Consider the following 17919-nt stretch of genomic DNA (forward strand, 5'->3'; position numbering starts at 1 on the left):
CCCCCCCCCCCCCAGGGACCTCAGGCTCTAATCTTTCCCTCTCTGCCTAGTGAAACCTATTGTCTCCTATCATACTAGTCAACCTGCTCCTGTATTTTTTTAAAAGCAGGCCCTATGCCCAATGTGGGGCTTGAACTCACGACCCTGAGATCAAGAGTCACGTGCTCTCTAGACTGAGCCGGCCCGGTGCCCCTGGCTGTAGTTTTTTTAAGTGGATAATAGTGGCTGTGTAACAAACGACCCCTACCTTAGGAGCTTAAAGCAACATTTATTCTCTCCCCAAGTGTCTGAGGGTCAGGAATCAGGGAATGGCTTAGTTCAGCGTTTCTGCCTCAGGGTCTCCAGAGGTTGCTGTCAAGCTGTCGGGCTGAGGGACTGTGGTCACCTCATAGCTCGCCGAGGGCTGGAGAATTCACTTCCAAGGGAATCTTCAGCAAGTCTGACCTAAGAGAGAGTGAGCAAGCCAAGTGAGCGCATCAGATGCAAGATGCAGTCTCTCACAATCTTGGCAGTGAAATACCATCACTTCTGCTGTATGCTGTTGGTCACACAGACCAACTCTGGGCCCAGTGTTGAAGGGGGTTGGCTATACAAGAGTGTGCGTATCAGGAAGCAGGGATCACTGGGGGCTACTGAGAGGCCAGTGGCCATGGAAGCTACCAGATCTCTGATGTTTATATCCCATTGGGTAAATCTGAAAGAAGGACTTTTACCAAATTCAATTTTAAAAGTTGTTTATATTATGCCGGAAATTTCATCCTTTCATCCTGATCAATTCTTTTTGGGATAAGAGAATAAAAGCTTGGAGACAACTGGCTCAGACTCCTAGTTTTCCTATCCAATATGTCCCTCTTATCATGTTCCTCTGACTCTTTACCTCCCCCACGTGGTGCTCATTCATCTTATTTTACTTATTTATTTATCTTATGGACAATGAGAAATGAAAGACAAACATCAAATTGGAATTTGGGTCCTGATTTGTAAACGGGAGAGACTGCTTCGAATTCCTGAAAATCTAGGACTTCTGGATATGAAAAAGAAAGTAGACCAGGAGCTTCACTTTTACCGGGCCACTGGGCAGGCATAGCTGGTAAAGCAGAAGACTCCTGGATTGTGAGTTCAAGCCCCACACTGGACATGGAACCTACCTAAAAAAAAGGGCTGCCCGGGTGGCTCAGTTGTTTAAGCATCTGACTTCGGCTCAGGGCATGATCTTGCGGTTTATAGGTTTGAGTCCCGCATGGGGCTCTGTGCTGACAGCTTGGAGCCTGGAGCCTGCTTCGAATTCTTTGTCTCCCTCTCTCTCTGCCCCTCCCCTGGTTGCACTCTGTGTCTCTCTCTCTTTCAAAAATAAATAAACACTAAAAAAATTAAAAATGGCATTTATGAAACAGATAGCTTAAGTGTTTTCTATGAGCAAGTGTAGAGCCGTGGAAGACACCGAAAGAATATAAATGAAGATCTAAATAAAGTTTATAAGCTAGAGAGTATGGTGCCTAGGTGTTCAGGAAAAAAAAAAAAATTGTACACAATGGTCACATTTTTTTGGGAAACAATTTTTTTATTTTTAAAAAATGTTTTATTTTTATTTTGGGAGAGTGCACACAAGCAGGGGAAGGGCAGAGAGAGAGAGGGAGGCAGAAGATCCAAAGTGGGCTCTGCTCTGACAGCAGAGAGCCCCGATGCACAACTCGAACTCTTGACTCGTGAGACCATGACCCTAGCCGAAGTCGGATGCTCAACTGACGGCCACCCAAGATACAATTTTTTCTTAAGTTGGGTACAATTTGCAGAGGCAAAATTCTGCCTACCTTTGAGTAGGCACGCAATCAGTGTTTCTATTTAATGAAGGCCTACCTCAGATGAACCAGTTGGGAGGTAAACCAAAAATGCACAAAGCCAGTGACTATGGATAACAACGGTTGGAAAAGATGCTGAGATTTTACTAAGGCCCTACCACAATGAACCTAAATTTAAACCATCGTTTGTGTATTTTATTAGGAGCCAGCCTTGAAAGTTCACCAAGCAAGGCTATATTCTATTCCCAACAAGTTATCACTTCATAATGGAGAAAAGGCTGTTCCACTCACTCTCAAGTGGGAAATGTGTTATGTCCTACTTGTATAACTTTTAGTTGAACCAAAATAGCAATACGCATCAAATGTTATTAGAATGTTTTCTTCAACACTATAAACACCCAACTACTAAAATTATGCGAAGGATTGCAACACAAGATACAAACTGCTTTGGGAACTCTCCAATCTAAGCTAAACGAACCAAGCAGGACTGACTTTTTAGAAAGTTGGCTGGAAGATTCTAGCTTCTGTACTCACAGATGTGGAGGAGTTAGGGCTAGGATTCCAGTTTCCGTAAAAGCTTGCAGACCCTCTACCTACAGCGGGGCCAACGAGAAAACTCGCGTCCAGAAGGCTACCTTTCATTTCCCGCCACCAAGCCTTGTTGATCACGAGGGACGCCGCCGGTGGCCGCACGTTAGGCGCGGACGGCCCGCCTGGACACCCCACTTGCGTCCGGGAGGCTGGTCTCCCAGGACCCTGGCGCGTGGACAGAGATTCTCCCGGGTCAGAAGCTGGGCCGCCTCCAACCGGCGTCCCAGCCCAGGCGCCCCTCGCGGTAGGCCCTGGGCCGCAGGGCGCTTTCTACAGCCGTGGAGTGAAAAGCGTAACGGGGATCCTAACCAGACGTGGGACTCAGACGACGGAGGCGGCCCGACGCGCCTCTGAGGGCCTAGTCACGAGCTCCCGCCTCCCTCGCGGCGGTCACCCGAGGACAGAGGCGAGGCCCGGATGGGTCGAGTCGGGCCGTGTAGGCGCCGGCCGCGCCCCTGGGGAGACGGAGCGGGAGGGCGGACGGGCGCTGAGGGGGCGGGGCGCCGGCACGGGGCGGGGCCAGCGAAGGCCTCCCGGCATGCCGCGCAGGGCCAGGCTTCCGGCTGTGGGCGGTGCGGGGGCCGGAGGCGGCCGGAAGCGGGTTGAGCCGCCCTCTCCGAGCGCTTCCTGCACTTCCGGGGACCTGGAGCCGAGGTCTAGAGTCTTCCGGTAGGCGGCGCGGGAGGAGTCAGAGTCTTGAGGGGCCGGGCCGGGCGGATTCCCTTCTCTCCCAATGTGAGCGGTGTCCTGAGCGCCCCCCCCGTCAGGCGAAGGCTGCCCAGAGAGCTGGAGCCGGTGGCCGGGCCGGGAACATGAGGCAGTGTCTCCTCTTCCTGACCAGCGTGGTTCCTTTCGTGCTGGCGCTGCGACCTCCGGACGGGCCGGGCTTCGGCTCCCCGCAGCGACTCGGTAAAGACCCGGGAGAGTTGGCTTAGACAGGCGCCGGGCGCCTGGAGCGCGCTGCTTTCGGGGAAGAGCAGGGGAGCAGGATCTTTCAGGTGTTTGGGGGCGGGGTGTTGGAGGACGGTGGCGCGTCCCTAAGTTTTCAGTGCAGGAAGGGGGTGTGGCCCTCGGAGTTTAGGGAAAGTAGGAGGACCGGCTTGACTTTCTGAATGGGAAAGGGATACTGGAAGGGCCCCCTGTGGTGACTGAGGCCCGGGGAGGGGTCGGCCTCCTGAGTTTGTGTTTGGGGAGTAGTTCGGGAAAGAGGGAAGCACGGGGCGGTGGTGGTGGTGGGGGGGGGGGGTGTTGGCTCGTGTTTGGGGAGGGAGATGTGGTGCAGGTCCCTGTCCTACTAAGGGGTTCCTACCAAAACCGGGACTTGGTGGAGGATGGGAAGGGCCCAGAGCCCCACAGCTCTCCCTGGCTCTCCAAAATGAACTAGAATTTCTGCTGTAGGAGGTACTTAAAGTAGTAATCTGGTTGGAAGGCGGAGACCGGAGAGCTCAATCTTGAACTTGTGTTTTGCGAACTTTTAAGCAGGTACTTATTTAAATTGTAGCTTATTGGAGGTGCTGGGAGAAGGCGCTTAAACCTACCAAGTGGACTTTTTGATGCTGCGTGAAAGCCTTCCTTGCCATTTTAAAACAAAGAAGTTCTCAGAGACGACCAGTTTGATCAGTTTTGAGCCCAGAAAGTAGAGAGTTCTTATTTAGATTTTCTAAAGAGGCTGGATTTTCAGGATGGACGTATATTCAGAGATGTGAAGTTCGTGTAAAGTTACAATGTCCTAGGGTCTTTTACCTTCCAAAAGTTGACATGTGAGACAGTTTAATTAGTAATTACATATGAAGCCTAGTATATTTTCCCAGTGTGCAGGGTTGATTTTTTCATAGTTGTATTGGTCCCCAAATACCACCATGATTCCATATATGGTGTTGTGAAGATTGAGACACCACGTGGGCTTTCTTTATAGCTAATTAAACCCTTCACATTAGTTTGCCTGGCAATTCTTTTATTTAAGGGGAAGAAATTGTAATTGACTGAGGGTATTAAAGGTGTTGAGTGTCCTCACTGGAACAGCTGCTTTGTGGTTATCTCAAATTGCAATGGATTACAGGTGAGTAGTTTAATGAACGACAAGGGAGCTCGTTAGGAAGGGCCGAGATGTGATAAGTCAGTACAGACTGAAGGGGAACTTTGAGGGAGGGGTGGTCAGGATGGAGGGATAGGGTAAGGATCTCCTTCGTAAGGATAAATGTTGATAAAAAGAACGGGTGTTTTGAGACATTAACATTATATTTTCACCAGTGTAACACGGCTGTTTCACTTTTATTAACACGCTCGTGTTCACAGCTGGAAAGTCAGTAGCATGTGAATCCTAAGGGTGCGCACAGAGTGGAGGAAAACCTTACTCTCTAGATGAACCCTCTACAACATTTACAGATCGTAGAGGTGTGTGTGTGTGTGTGTGTGTGTGTGTGTTGGACGGTGTGCTTTGTATTTGTGATGTGGCTACCACTAGTGCCAGAAAAATGCGTAGACTTATCCATGTATTCACCAGATGTTAGAAGAGCACGTAGCGTATGCAAGTATTACGTGTGGCGCTGGCAATAGGAAGATGAACAGTGTTCATCTTGACGAAGCTTTCGCGTTAGTCGTGTAGAGAGGTCCAAACGGACAGTTCCAAAGCAACATGGAGGAGACTGATACAAGTGCCTCATAGCAAGTATTGTTACCACGAGGAGGCACCCGACCTGGCCTGGGAAGGTTATGGAAGCTCCCTGAGGGAGGTGATAGTCAGAGCCCAGACTTTAGGTAGATGAAGAGGGAAAATAAGGACACTCCTGGCGGGGGCACTTAGAGGCTGTAGAGTGGCAAGGAATCTGAGAGATCATGTTTTAGTTTTTAAAATAAAACAGGAAAAGATGAATCTAAGGAAGGTGTAGTGAGTTGTCCCGTTGTCACAGTGATAAATGTATGCCTTGTGGGTATTCTTTCTTTTGAAGAATGACTGTGTGTGTGTGTGTGTGTGTGTGTGTGTGTTCGATGGCTTAGGATGTGATTGGTTGCTTAACTGCTCAAGATCAAAGAATAGTTTTATAGTTAAAGAGCATGGTTTATGGTAGCCTACTTATTCTATAAATGCTACTGTAACCTCAGTATTACTTTTCTTAAGTAAATTCTACCCCCGACATGATGCTTGAACTCACAACCCCAAGATCAGGAGTCATTGGGATTTGACAACAGTCTTTGAAGGATAGAAATACATACTAGAATCCTGGCTTTTGAAGTACTCCATGGGACACCCAAGATGATTTCGATTGAACTGTTATGAATTGCATAATTCAGGAAAATTATGAGTCATGTGAACTTAGTCACGATGATATCTTGTTGAAGTTGCGGCTGGGGTGTATAAGTCTCACTCTGATTTCAAAAGTGTTTTCCTTTTGTGTTACTTATAATAAAAGAGGATGTAGTGGGTGGAGGGAAAAAAATATAGGTCATAGATGAGGGATGAAAGTTTGTATCAGAAACGTTTTGAAATTTACCTTGAGGTTATTGGTGTGGGGATTCTCCACCTTGCAGTGCTCGTTTCTCATTATTGGCCACCATTTTGCTCAGTGGTTTGACATCTGGCTTCCTCTTCTGATGTTAATTTTGCTTACAGGCTGCATTCCTTTGAAACCGAAACACTTAACCACCCTAACTGCTCCAAGAGAGATTTAATGCCAGTCTGCTTTGAACTAGTCAAAGAGATAAACTGTATTTCATTGAGAGAAATCCCTTTGGCCTTTGCAGAGTTTTCCAGAACAGTAAGTGTAGGTGTCCTCTGAGGCCAAGGGTGGTTGATTTTTGGGTTCTTTACCAATTTGTACTTGTGAGAGATGGTGTTTTCAGTTAGAAGTATAATTTAAAGAAAGTCTGAAAAAAGACTGATAGAGGGAAGGAGGGACCAGAGTAGAGAATAGATTTTACTGAGGTAGGGAAGTGAAATCAAATGCTTTTTTTTATATACCTTAACTTAGTCCTAAAATTAACCAAGGAGAGTGGTATCTCCCTCCCACACGTTTCTTTTCTTTTCTTTTCTTTTCTTTTCTTTTCTTTTCTTTTCTTTTCTTTCTCCCCTCCCCTCCCCTCCCCTCCCACATGGGTTGTCGACTTTGACAAGTCTCATCTGCTGCCCTCCTTTCACTTACATATTCTAATAACTAGTAAATATGTATCTCTGACTTAGGCTTGTCCAAAGCTCCACACTCCTGTATCCAACTGCCCACTTGATATTTCTGTCTCCTGTTCACAGGCACTTCAAATATAAGTTCAGAATTACTTACCATCTATTTGTTTGATGAGAAGAAAGTATTGGGTACAGTGGTTAGGAATAGGCAGAGGTGCTGGAAGGTGTGGAAGTAGCTCACTGCCTATTTTGGATTTGCATCCCTTTCAGCTACAGAGCTGTATGGACAGATCTCGGTTTCCTTACAGGTTCCCTTGGGTTGTGCTAACTTTTATTTGGGCTTAAAGTTGCCATGTGGCTGGTCTTGCTGGAGAATCTTGGCCCTGGTGAAGAGTTCTTGATAAGGAATTATTGAGACAGCTCATCCTCCATCACCCCTAACTGGTGTATACCCATGAAATTAAGTTTTTAGTTCCCAGGCTCTGGGGTCCACTGCCCGGCAGAGAGCACCGCTCTCCTTTTTCTCATCCTTTAGCCCCAGCGAGGGATTTACCCACATCCAGAGCCCATTTCACAGTAACCTGGCCAGGCCACTCCCTTATCCTGCATAATTTGGGGAGTCCTGAAGAGCGGTCAGGTCTCCTGTGTCTTCTGCACAAGCAGACTAAATACAGCAGTCCTGCCTTTTTCCTTTTCACGTCTGACATCAGAAGTAGGAGCATGACTCTCATGTGTCACTTTGGGGAACTCTGTACTCCACCCAGCAGAGCAGTGGTGAGTAGGCCGAGGGCTACAGTGGTTCTGCATTATACTTGCAAGTTACGCAATTTATTGTAAAAAGAAAAATTAAGTAAAAGTCCACAAATGTTCCCAGACTCTTCTCATACAACACCTGATTGTTTAAAAATTGGTTTTATCATAGAAGTGTTGGCTCTGGACTAGATGAAAGAAATATGGATATAGTTTGTATCAGTCAGTGGCCATAAAAGCAGATCCCAGAGATGAAACAGTTTGGGTGTAAAAGAAGGATGGAATGGACGGTTTATCAGATCTGTAGGCCACTTCACACCTACATGGAGAAAGCCAGTTTACTGCAAGCCTGAAGCTCCAGTTTTCTCCTCCTCCTTTGAGAACATGTAGAAGGAATGAAGTATCAGCTGCTTTTTACTGCTCATGTCGGTGTTGAAAATTGTATAAAACAGATTTGCTTTCTCTGCCTGAAATCACTATGTGACTTACCACTGACAACTGCAAATGTATGATGACTAAATGCAGAAAAGTCTTACGTAAAGGAACAGCGTAATTGCAAACTGTATAAGAAACAAGATATAGTATGGAACTCCAGAATCTTTCAGCATCCAGCTGTCCCCCATCGTCTCTTCCCCCAAACCTGCTCCTACTCGTGTTTTGTTTGTTTGTTTGTTTTTTAATATCTCCGTGAATGTGGTGCCACTATCTACCCAGGTACCCATGCCAGGAACCTGGGGGTATTTTCATGATCTCTGCCTGGATGGCTTGTCTGCTTACTAGCCAATTTCCCAGACTCCGGTCTTGTTCCCCTTTAGCCCACTTTCCACACTGCAGTCACATTGAAATTTCTTACAGCTGTTGCCTTATCTAGAGTCCAAATCCTTAATTTAGTTCCATGGCCTTCCTTGACCGAATTCTGCCTGCCTCCAGTCTCACACCTCTTGTGTCGTTCTGTACTCCAGCCTCAGTGAGTTACTTTCATTTCTTTGAGTATTCTGCTCTGTTTCCCGTGGACCTCAACGTATATGTTAGGCCTTCTACTTAGAACCCGTCCTTTCTTTCCCTGGTGGACTCGCCCTTTTGGTCTTGGCTTCAGTACCGTTCCCCAGGAAAGCATCCTTGGCTTGCCAGGCAGGAGTCATCCTGCTCTGTCCTTCCATGACTTCTTGCAACTTCCTCTCCCTGGGTACCTGACATACTTTATAATTTTTTTTTGTATGGTGGTCTTCTCTCCAGTGTTATAATTCTATCATATATCTATTTCTATTATATCCCTAGTGCCTGGAAGGTGGGATATTTTCAACAAATGTTGAATAAATGAGTAGGTGGGGTCTGGTAGGAGGGAGGAAAACTGTGCAGACTGTGTATGCAGGAAAGGAGCAGTGGGGGTGGGAGAGCAGTAAGGACAGAAAGAGTAAGGACAACTAGACAGAAGAGGCCAAGTGAGAGAAACCATAGCATGTGGCAGAGAAGAGCAGGGAGGGATGGTAGGCAATACCTAAATAAAGTAGTACTCTAGTCTGACCTTTTGAATTGTGTCTGTTGTTTTCTAATTTTGTGTTTGTAGCCAGCTAAATTGAGAAAAAAGCTCAGTTGTTTACGGGACTGCTGAAAGGACTTAGAAAGCAAGGAAGATGTCCTCATTGTAGAGAGTGCTGGGCAGCCTTGGTGGAGTGCTAAGAAAGATAATTAAATGGATTCTATTTAAGTTTATTCCGAGATTTGGATATGGATAAAAGATAAACTCTTGGGAATTATTTCAAATTCTGTTGAAAAAGCAATTGAAAGTTGAGATGACCAGTGTGGTTGGAATTTCGGAGGTGAGGTACGGCGGAATGCCAAGTATCTGAGAGACTCCTTGCTGGTGCAGGCGGTACTGAGAGCAGGATCTCTGTTGGATGAGGGGCGAGCGTTTACTCTGTCGGATGAGGGGAGTGGTGCCAGGGGATCCAGTGGGAGATATCTAGTAATTATAATATGGCACATTACAGTTGAAACACATTACTTAGGTATTTCCAAGTACTTTAGCAAGCTACATTTTAAAGGTGCTTGTTATGGAAAATATACCTAAAGATAACCAGTGATGTTACTATCGTGCTCTTTCTTTTTTCTAGGCCTATTTTTATACATAGTTAAGATCATGCAATATGAATAGTTTTTTTTAATCTACTCTTGTTTATTTATCCTTGTTTTCTTAATCTTGTTTACTTATAGTGTATTTCCCACGTTCTTAAAAACCTATTGTTCCCAGCGTTTTTAATGATTGCAGATTTTTTTGTCATTTTGAAGTGCTATAATGTCTCTTTTTCTCAGTTTATTAATGTACCTCGTTTCTGATTTTTGTTCTTAAAAATAATGGAAGGCTGGACAAGGACCGTCTTTGTGCCTAAAGCTTTGTCTTCACTTTGAGCTACTTCCTTGAGCCTAGTTCAGGGGTTCTCAGACCTGAGTGCATCAGCATCACCTGGAAGGCATGTTAAACACAGATTGCTGGGCCTCAACCCCAGGATTTCGGACTGAGTAGGACTGAGAAGAGGCCTGAAAACTGGCCTTTCTAACAAGTTCCTAGGTGGCGCTGCTGGTGTAGGGACCACACTTTGAGAACAACTGGCCTGTCTTATTGACAATGACACTATAGTATTGAGGTTAAGGTTTGCAGCCAGTAGGAGTGATTATGATCTTGAATGAAACTGAGTTCATGTACCAACCTGTACCAAGGAAGTTGAAGAGCTATAAAGGATTGTATCAGCATCTTGGCATTGAGGATTTGTGCAATTGGTGCACACAGCAATGCTGTTTTTTGCAAGGTTCTATGCTGGGTGTTGTGAAGTAAGGACACTGTGAGTAGTAAAACCCAGCTCCCTTTCGGCTGTTTTACAATCTGTGAGATAAGACAAATATAACACAGAAGTACTGGAAAAAAGAGTTGTAAACAAAGGGCTACAGAATTCAGAGAGAGGCAAGGTCATGTTTGGTTGACACATCAGAAAGTAGGAGGTCAAGAAATAGAAGGTCCAAGAAGAGCTAGGATATTTTTTTTTTTTATTAAGTTTATTTATTTTCGAGACAGAGAGAGACAGAGCATGAACGGGGGAGGGGCAGAGAGAGAGGGAGACACAGAACCGGAAGCAGGCTCCAGGCTCTGAGCCGTCAGCCCAGAGCCCGACGCGGGGCTCGAACTCACGGACCGCGAGATCGTGACCTGAGCTGAAGTCGGACGCTTAACCGACTGAGCCACCCAGGCGCCCCGAGCTAGGATATTTTTAAGGAGTTTCACAAATATGACATCAGTGAAGTGTGGGGTTTTCAGCCAGACAAGCCCAAGTTCAAATCTTGGTTCTGTGCTGCATTAGTCTTGTGATATTATTCTCCTTGAGTCTGTTTCTTCATCTGTAAATGGGGATACTATGCTAGGTATGTTGTGTGGATAATGTAATAAAACATCCAGCAAAGTGTCTTGTAGGAAGTACACACTCAAAAATTGTTGAATAGGGACACTTGGCTGGTTCAGTCGGTAGAGCGTGTGATTCTTAATCTTAGGGTCATGAGTTTGAGCCCCACGTTGGGTGTGGAGCCTACTTAAAAAAAAAAAAAAAAAAAGTAAAAAACGTTTTTGAATAAATGGTTAGCTTCTTGAAGGTTTCTCATTGGTACTGCTAAGTGTTATACTTAATAATGCCAAATCAACAACCATCCATTGGCATAAAAGTGATTGATGCCTTTTGAAACAGCTTTTCTGTTGATTAAATTTTAAAGGAAATTTTATTGATGGAAAATCAGTGGTACCCAAAAATGTGAACTTTGCTGCCACTTTATTTAATCTTATCTTGAGTTAGAGCCTTGAATGGATTTTGATGAAATTTACTTTCAGGGCCTCTGGCTGGTTCCGACGTTAGAGCTTGTGACTCTTGATGTCAGGGTTGTGAATTTGAGCTCCATGTTGGGCATGGCACCACTTAAAAAAAAATTTACTTTCATCATATAACAGCATGCTTACCTCTTGTTTTCTTCAGGTTTGCCTAAATATTATGTAACAGTGAAGCATCTTTCCTTCTTTGACCCCTCTTCTTAAACTGGTCCTGCCTACTGCCTGTCTTTGCTATCCTGCTTTAACGTCCACAGAACTGACATTTTTGTGCATTGTCTGTCTCTCCCACACTAAAATGAGTACTTCAGTAGACAAGGACTTTGCTTTATTTAATGCGATATCAGTACTTAGACTAGGGCCTGGCACATAAGAGGGAATTAATGAATTGGTGACTCAACCAACTGAGGATATTTAGGGGAAGAGGGACGAGTTTTGGATCAATTCTTTTCAAAGTGGTTTTGTGGGCATATTTAACCTCAGTAACAATATACTTGTATTTTAAGCTCCTGGTGTTATATTTTAAGGACATTCTAAGTCCAGTGGAATGATTTTGAACACCATTGCTTCTGTAGTGGTATTTGTTGAGAGAAAAGGAAAACATCAGCTCCAATATTTTTAGACAATTTCTACAGACTTCAGTCACCAAAATAGTCTTCCAAAAATCCTCCTGATTTTGGAAGAGGCAGCAGAGCTGATGATGAAAAGTGACTTACATGGGTATCATATACTTTATAGTGTTTACTCTTGCTCTATACCAAATAAAAATGTTTTTGTGCATGTTTTGTTTTTGGGGCAGTGCATCTTTGCTTTTCTTGGGTTCCAAGTCAGTCTAGTAAAATAATTAACGTTGGTTGTTTTTTTTTTCAGGGATTAGTTTGGTCATATCACTTCTACTTCCTCATGTCCAGTGGATTGATCATTCTGCTGTGTCTGTTGAGGGCAGCAGTGATGGGGATATTACCTGTTTTTTGCTCTTTAATTTGGAATATGTAATTTTTCTGTAAAAGATTTACTTTCGGTTTGTTCAGGCCATTAATACATTTGTTGCTCTTTCGTACTACACATGAATTGTTAAGGAATTGATATAGCCCTGGTTAACAGTGGTCAGTTTGAGTTGGTCACCTTCATCTTAGCAATTCTAAGCTGACAAGCCAGAAATGCCTTTAATTTAGAAATTAGCTCATTGCGTAACATGATACTTTTTGAGATATCAAAATTATTAGTAGCTAGTATGAATGTGAACTCATGTTCAGATTTCCCTAATTGTCACAAGTATCTTTTCACATTGGTTTGTTTGACCTAGGATCCAAAAAGGTCGAGGTGCCTGGCAGGCTCGGTTGGTAGAGCATGTGATTCTTGATCTTGGGGTTGTGAGTTTGAGCACCATATTGGGTGGAGAGATTACTTAAAAATAAAATCTTTTAGGAAAAAAAAAGGTTCACACATTGGCTTGCTTGCCATATTCTTGTCTATAGTAGTTCCCTTCATCTGTGGGGGATACATTCCAAGACACCCCTCCCTCCACCCTGTAGATGCCTGAAACCATGGATAGTACTATCCAAGCCCTGTGATATATTGTTTTTTCCTGTAGGTGCTTACCTATCGTAAAGTTTCATTTATAAATTAGAGTAAGAATTAACAGTAATAATAAAATCGAACAATTATAACAACATACCGTAATAAAAGTTTATACGAATGTGGTCTCTCCCAAAATCTTTTTTTTTTTTTTTTTTTTTTTTTTAAGTAAGCTTTATGCTCAGCATGGTGCTTTAACTCACAACTGCAAGCTCGAGTCGCATGATCTACCAACTGAGCCAGTCAGGCACCCCTCCTAAAGTCTTATTTTACTGAACTTACCCTTGTGACAGTGTGAGCTGTTAAACTAAACTGCATACACGTTAAGAGGAAGTAAGGTGAATGATGTAGGCATTTTGACCTAGTGTTAGGCTACTGTGTATTGACCTTCTGACGGTAGATCAGGAGGCTCATTTGCTTCCAGACCACAGCTGGCCTTGGGTAACTGAAATCTCGGAACTGGAAGCCTCAGATAAGGGAGGACTGCTGTGTTTTGTCTCTGCCCCACCCTTCTTTCCCATGCCATTTATTTCCTGAAGAAATTGGGTCATTTGTTCTGTAGGAATTCTAACATTCTGGGTGTGGCTGATTGCTTCCTAAGGTTGTTAGTTAATTTGGCAATCTAATCCTTTTATGTCTTAAAAAGTGGAAGTTAGGTTTTGATTAAATTCAGGTTAGATTTGTGTTTTTTGCCTTTTAATTAATTAATTTAGGGGGGCAAGAATGCTTCATAGGTTATGCTTAGCACTTCAAAATGCGTCAGGAAGAGTTTGTTGTCAGAACTTGTCATTTTAGTGATATTACAATTGATTAGTAAGTTTAGGTGTTAATAACCTTTTTACCTTTATTTCAGAAAAGCTTGATTCTTTACTCTCAGACTACGATATCCTCTCTTTATCCAATATCCAGCAGCACTCAGTAAGAAAACGGGATCTACAAGCCTCAACACATTTAGAAACACTACTAACTTTTTCAGCCTTGAAAAGGTAATTCGAACTATTTATAGAAAAATATTGGGACTTATAGAAAAATGAGGGACTTAGTTTGGCAAAAGGAGAAAAATAAGGTGTTTACTGAGGTCTTAGGAAGTTACATTTTAAAAATTTGTAATCGATATAATTACAGTCGGTCATGATTCTTAATACTGCTTATTCTAAAATTCATAGTGATGGTTATTAAAAACAAGCAAATGGGTATTCCAGAGGTATTAATGATGGTAATAATGTTTATGGGATGGGTTCTAACAAAAGATTTTGATTGATTGAATGATTTATAATACCTTAAATTTTTTGTGCTACTTTAGAACCATCAGCTATGTAAAATATTTTTATTTATATATGAAGATGCTAAAGTTTAGAGGTAAAGGATTTGTTCAGGACCCCACAGCCTGGTGGTAAGCTGGATGTAGAATTCAGTGCTGTGCATATATTGGATTCCTGTTAAGTTGTAGCATAAATTGATAGATGTGGTCTATTTGGGCAGTAATTTTACTTTCTCTTATGTTTTGTAGATGTAAGTGATAGATAATTGCAGGCCTTTTTCTAAAATCTTTTTAGGGAGATTTACTAATATCAAAACAAACACTGAGAGAATATAAATGGACTGAATCATTCTATATTCATAGGTTAGGTCTTCCCTATCAAATATTTAAAAAAATTTTTTTAATGTTTTTATTAATTTTGAGAGACAGAGCACAAGTGGGGGAGGGGCAGAGAGAGAGAGGGAGACACAGAATCTGAAGCAGGCTCCAGACCCTCACCTGTCAGCACGGAGCCCGACGTGGGGCTCGAACTTACAAACTGTGAGATAATGACATGAGCTGAAGTTGGATGCTCAACCCCCCCCCCCCCCAAACAAATATTTTAAAAAAGAAAAGTAATACATATATTTGGTTTAAAAAGCCAACTATGAAGGGTATAAGAAGTTTTCACTTCCTCTTCAATCAAACTTCCCAGATCCAGAGAGGTTTCCTGTATAAACCTCTAAAAGGTTTTAAGGCACATTTTTTGCGTACGGATCCGTATACATGTAGGTGATATAGATAAGTGTATCATTTTTAACAACTGCATAATATTCCTGTTGCATAGAATTGTAACTGTTTATTGGCTAGTAACCTACAGATAGATATGTCTAACCAAAGTGATTTTTTTTTTTCCTATGGCAAATAATGTTGTAATAAATATCTTCGTGAAAATACCTTGTCTAGGTATTTTTATGGGATACATTCCTGAAAGGAGAATGGGTCAAGGAAATATATACTATAACTGTTTACTGATATTACCATATTTCTTCCCAGCCCAGTTTATTCTTCTAGCAGCAGTATATGAGTTTACCCATTTCCAGTAAGGTTTTATCAGCCTTTACTTTTTGTCCCTGTGAAAGAGGATGGTATCTCATAGTTGTTTTGATGGTCATTTTTTGTGAAATTGATCATCTTTTCACGTCTAAGTCATTTGTTTGTGTCTACCTTTTCATATCCTTTTACCATTTTTCTGTTGGATTCTTTTGGTTACTGAATCAGAGTCATGCTTAGCATATTTATCATTTATCATATGTGTAACTGATATTTTATGCAAATATATTTTACAATGTCATTTTGTTTTTCCTTGTTACTGCCATCATCCTTAGATTTTTTTGAATAATTTCTTTCTCTTAAGAGTTCATGTCAAAATATTGCAATATTGGTGATAGAGCTTCCAGACTTGTAGCAAATTTGAGCAGAGTGGTGATAATTATAGTTTATCAGTTGCTTATTTTGTGTCATTCACTTCAGTAGGCCCTTTGTGTCTATTATCTCTAGTTCTTACCGTACTCCACAAAGGAATTTTTGTAATCTCTGGAAAAAAAAAAAAAATGAGACTCAGAGAGGTTGGGTAACTTGCCCAAGGTCATTCAGCCAGTAGTAGAAGATAAAGGATTTGATGATAAGCCTGTGTTATTTCTGCTGTGCTGATGGAGATTTTGGTGAAGGAGTGGATATAGTAGTGAGAGATGAATAGGAGCAAAGGGAAAAACTGCAAAATAAGAACTCAAAATTTAGCTTTCTAAGGTTGTTTGTTTGTGTGTGTGTTTTTTTTTTTAAGTTAGGTTTGAGGTACCTCATAGAAACTTTTCTGTGGAGGAAAATACTCCCGTAGCCTTCTATATTCTTTCCTGCTTCATAGATGCCATTGATTCATTAAGAAAATGTTCAACAATATCTACCTATTATCATCTCTGTGTAAAGCAGCAGAGAAATTTGTAATTTATTTTACAGTTTCCATCTCAGATGTTTAAGTGGAAATGTATCTAACAATGAACGATAACTTTGGACCAGTTACATTAAAATAGTTGATTTCATTTTACCCTGGAAACCATTCAGTTAGTAGGTGGTATTATTTTCATTTGTAGATGAAGGTTCAGAGGTTCAGAGGTTAAGGCCAAGATCAAGCATGAAGCAAGTGGTGCAGACAGGATTTAATTAAACTAGGTTTGTCAGACTCCAAAGCCCACACCCCTTCTTTCTGTTACACTCTGTTGTTAAAAGAAAAAAAATTAGGGTATTTGAAATGATCTGTTTATATACAGCTGAACTTACCAATGTGAAGTCACTCATTACTTGATGGTGATGGTAAATGATTAGATTTTCTGGATAGTAGTAAAAGGCAGAGTAATTTAAACCGTGATCATAAAATTAGATGTGTGTGTGACTATTAGCAGTTGAAAAGCATGGAAGCACTGAGAAATTGTAAGAGGATTTAAAAAGTAATTTTATGGGGGCGCCTGGGTGGCTCAGTTGGTTAAGCGTCCGACTTCAGCTCAGGTCACGATCTCACGGTCCGCAAGTTCGAGCCCCACGTCGGGCTCTGGGCTGATGGGTCAGAGCCTGGATCCTGCTTCCGATTCTGTGTCTCCCTCTCTCTCTGCCCCTCCCCCATTCATGCTCTGTCTCTCTCTGTCTCAAAAATAAATAAACGTTAAAAAAAAAAATTAAAAAGTAATTTTATGAAGAAAAACTGTTTGAAATATGCCTAGAAGTTACATTTCCTCTGTTTTATAAATCAAAAAATACTATTATTCTAAAGCAATGAAAAAGTTAAAAATACTGTTTTAATACTTTTTAAAAAATGTTTATTTATTTATTTATTTATTTTTGAGAGAGAGACAGGGTGAGAGCAGGGCAGAGCAGAGAGAGGGAGACACAGAATCTGAAGCAGGTCCCAGGCTCTGAGCTGTCAGCAGGCTCTGGGCTGTCAGAGCCTGATGTGGGGCTTGAACTCCTGAGCCATGAGATCATGACTTGAGGCAAAGTTGGAGGCTTAACCGACTGAGTCACCCAGGTGTGCCTGTTTTAATACTTTTTGATAATGTTACCCTTAAAAAGATTTAGGTATTTTTTCCTCCTTTTTTTTTTTTTTTTTTAAATTTTTTGTTTTATGTTCTTTATTTTATATTTGAGAGAGAAAGAGAGGGAGACACAGAATCTGAAGCAGGCTCCAGGCTCCAAGTTGTCTGCACAGAGCCAGACATGGGGCTCAAACCCACAAGCAGTGAGATCATGACCTGAGCCGAAGTCAGATGCTTAACCGACTGAGCCACCCAGGCACCCCTTGTTCCTCTTAAGAGTGAAATATCTCCAGTTACTTGAAGGGGGCTAGAACTGATAAAGAAATGGAAGTGACATTGGAACTTCCATATCCAGCTGAATGGACCATTGAAAATAGTTACAAGGTGCAAACTTCCAGTTATAAAATAAATAAGTCATGGGGATGTAATGCACAGCATGGTGACTATAATTAATATTGTATATATGAAAGTTGCTAAGAGAGTGGATCTTAGAAGTTCTTATCAAAAGAAAACAAATTTGTAACTCTGTGTGGTGACAGATTTAATTAGTCATTGTATTATCTATACAGAAAAGGATAGGAAAATACTATTAATTCAGGTGGATTAAAAAAAATTTTTTTTAATGTTTATTCATTTTTGAGAGACAGAGACAGAGCATGAGCTGGGGAGGAGTAGAGGGAGAGGGAGACACAGAATCTGAAGTAGGCTCCAGGCTCTGAGCCGTCAGCACAGAGCCTGACATGGGGCTCGAACCCACGAACTGCGAGATCATGACCTGAGCTGAAGTCTCATGCTCAACCGACTGAGCCACCCAGGCGCCCCCATTAATTCAGGTGGATTGACACTAGTTTGTAGTTACTGTAAATCCTTAAAACTGAGAGAAACAAAACTGC

General features: G+C 42.2%; 1 protein-coding gene and 1 long non-coding RNA gene across 3 annotated transcripts in view; one reads left to right on the plus strand and one right to left on the minus strand.

Annotated features, from left to right (window-relative positions):
- Window positions 1–248: 248 nt before the first annotated feature.
- LOC125937701 (uncharacterized) lies at window positions 249–3042 on the minus strand. The gene is made up of 2 exons (XR_007462477.1): window positions 2435–3042; window positions 249–444 (listed from the first exon to the last, which is right to left on the minus strand). It is a non-coding gene; the product is annotated as an uncharacterized LOC125937701 (long non-coding RNA).
- Window positions 3043–3077: 35 nt separating this feature from the next.
- The window catches only part of ADAM17 (ADAM metallopeptidase domain 17), a 53024-nt gene continuing 38182 nt past the window's right edge, over window positions 3078–17919 (plus strand). The window contains exons 1-2 of one of the 2 annotated variants that reach the window (XM_049652560.1): window positions 3078–3299; window positions 13554–13686. In XM_049652560.1, the coding sequence (XP_049508517.1) occupies window positions 3203–3299; window positions 13554–13686 (230 nt within the window). In that variant the 5' untranslated portion in view covers window positions 3078–3202. The remainder of the gene's footprint in view (window positions 3300–13553; window positions 13687–17919) is intronic. The other variant, XM_049652562.1, reaches the window with a different exon arrangement.

Source organism: Panthera uncia (genome assembly GCF_023721935.1).
Source record: "Panthera uncia isolate 11264 chromosome A3 unlocalized genomic scaffold, Puncia_PCG_1.0 HiC_scaffold_12, whole genome shotgun sequence".
Taxonomy (NCBI): Eukaryota; Metazoa; Chordata; class Mammalia; order Carnivora; family Felidae; genus Panthera; species Panthera uncia.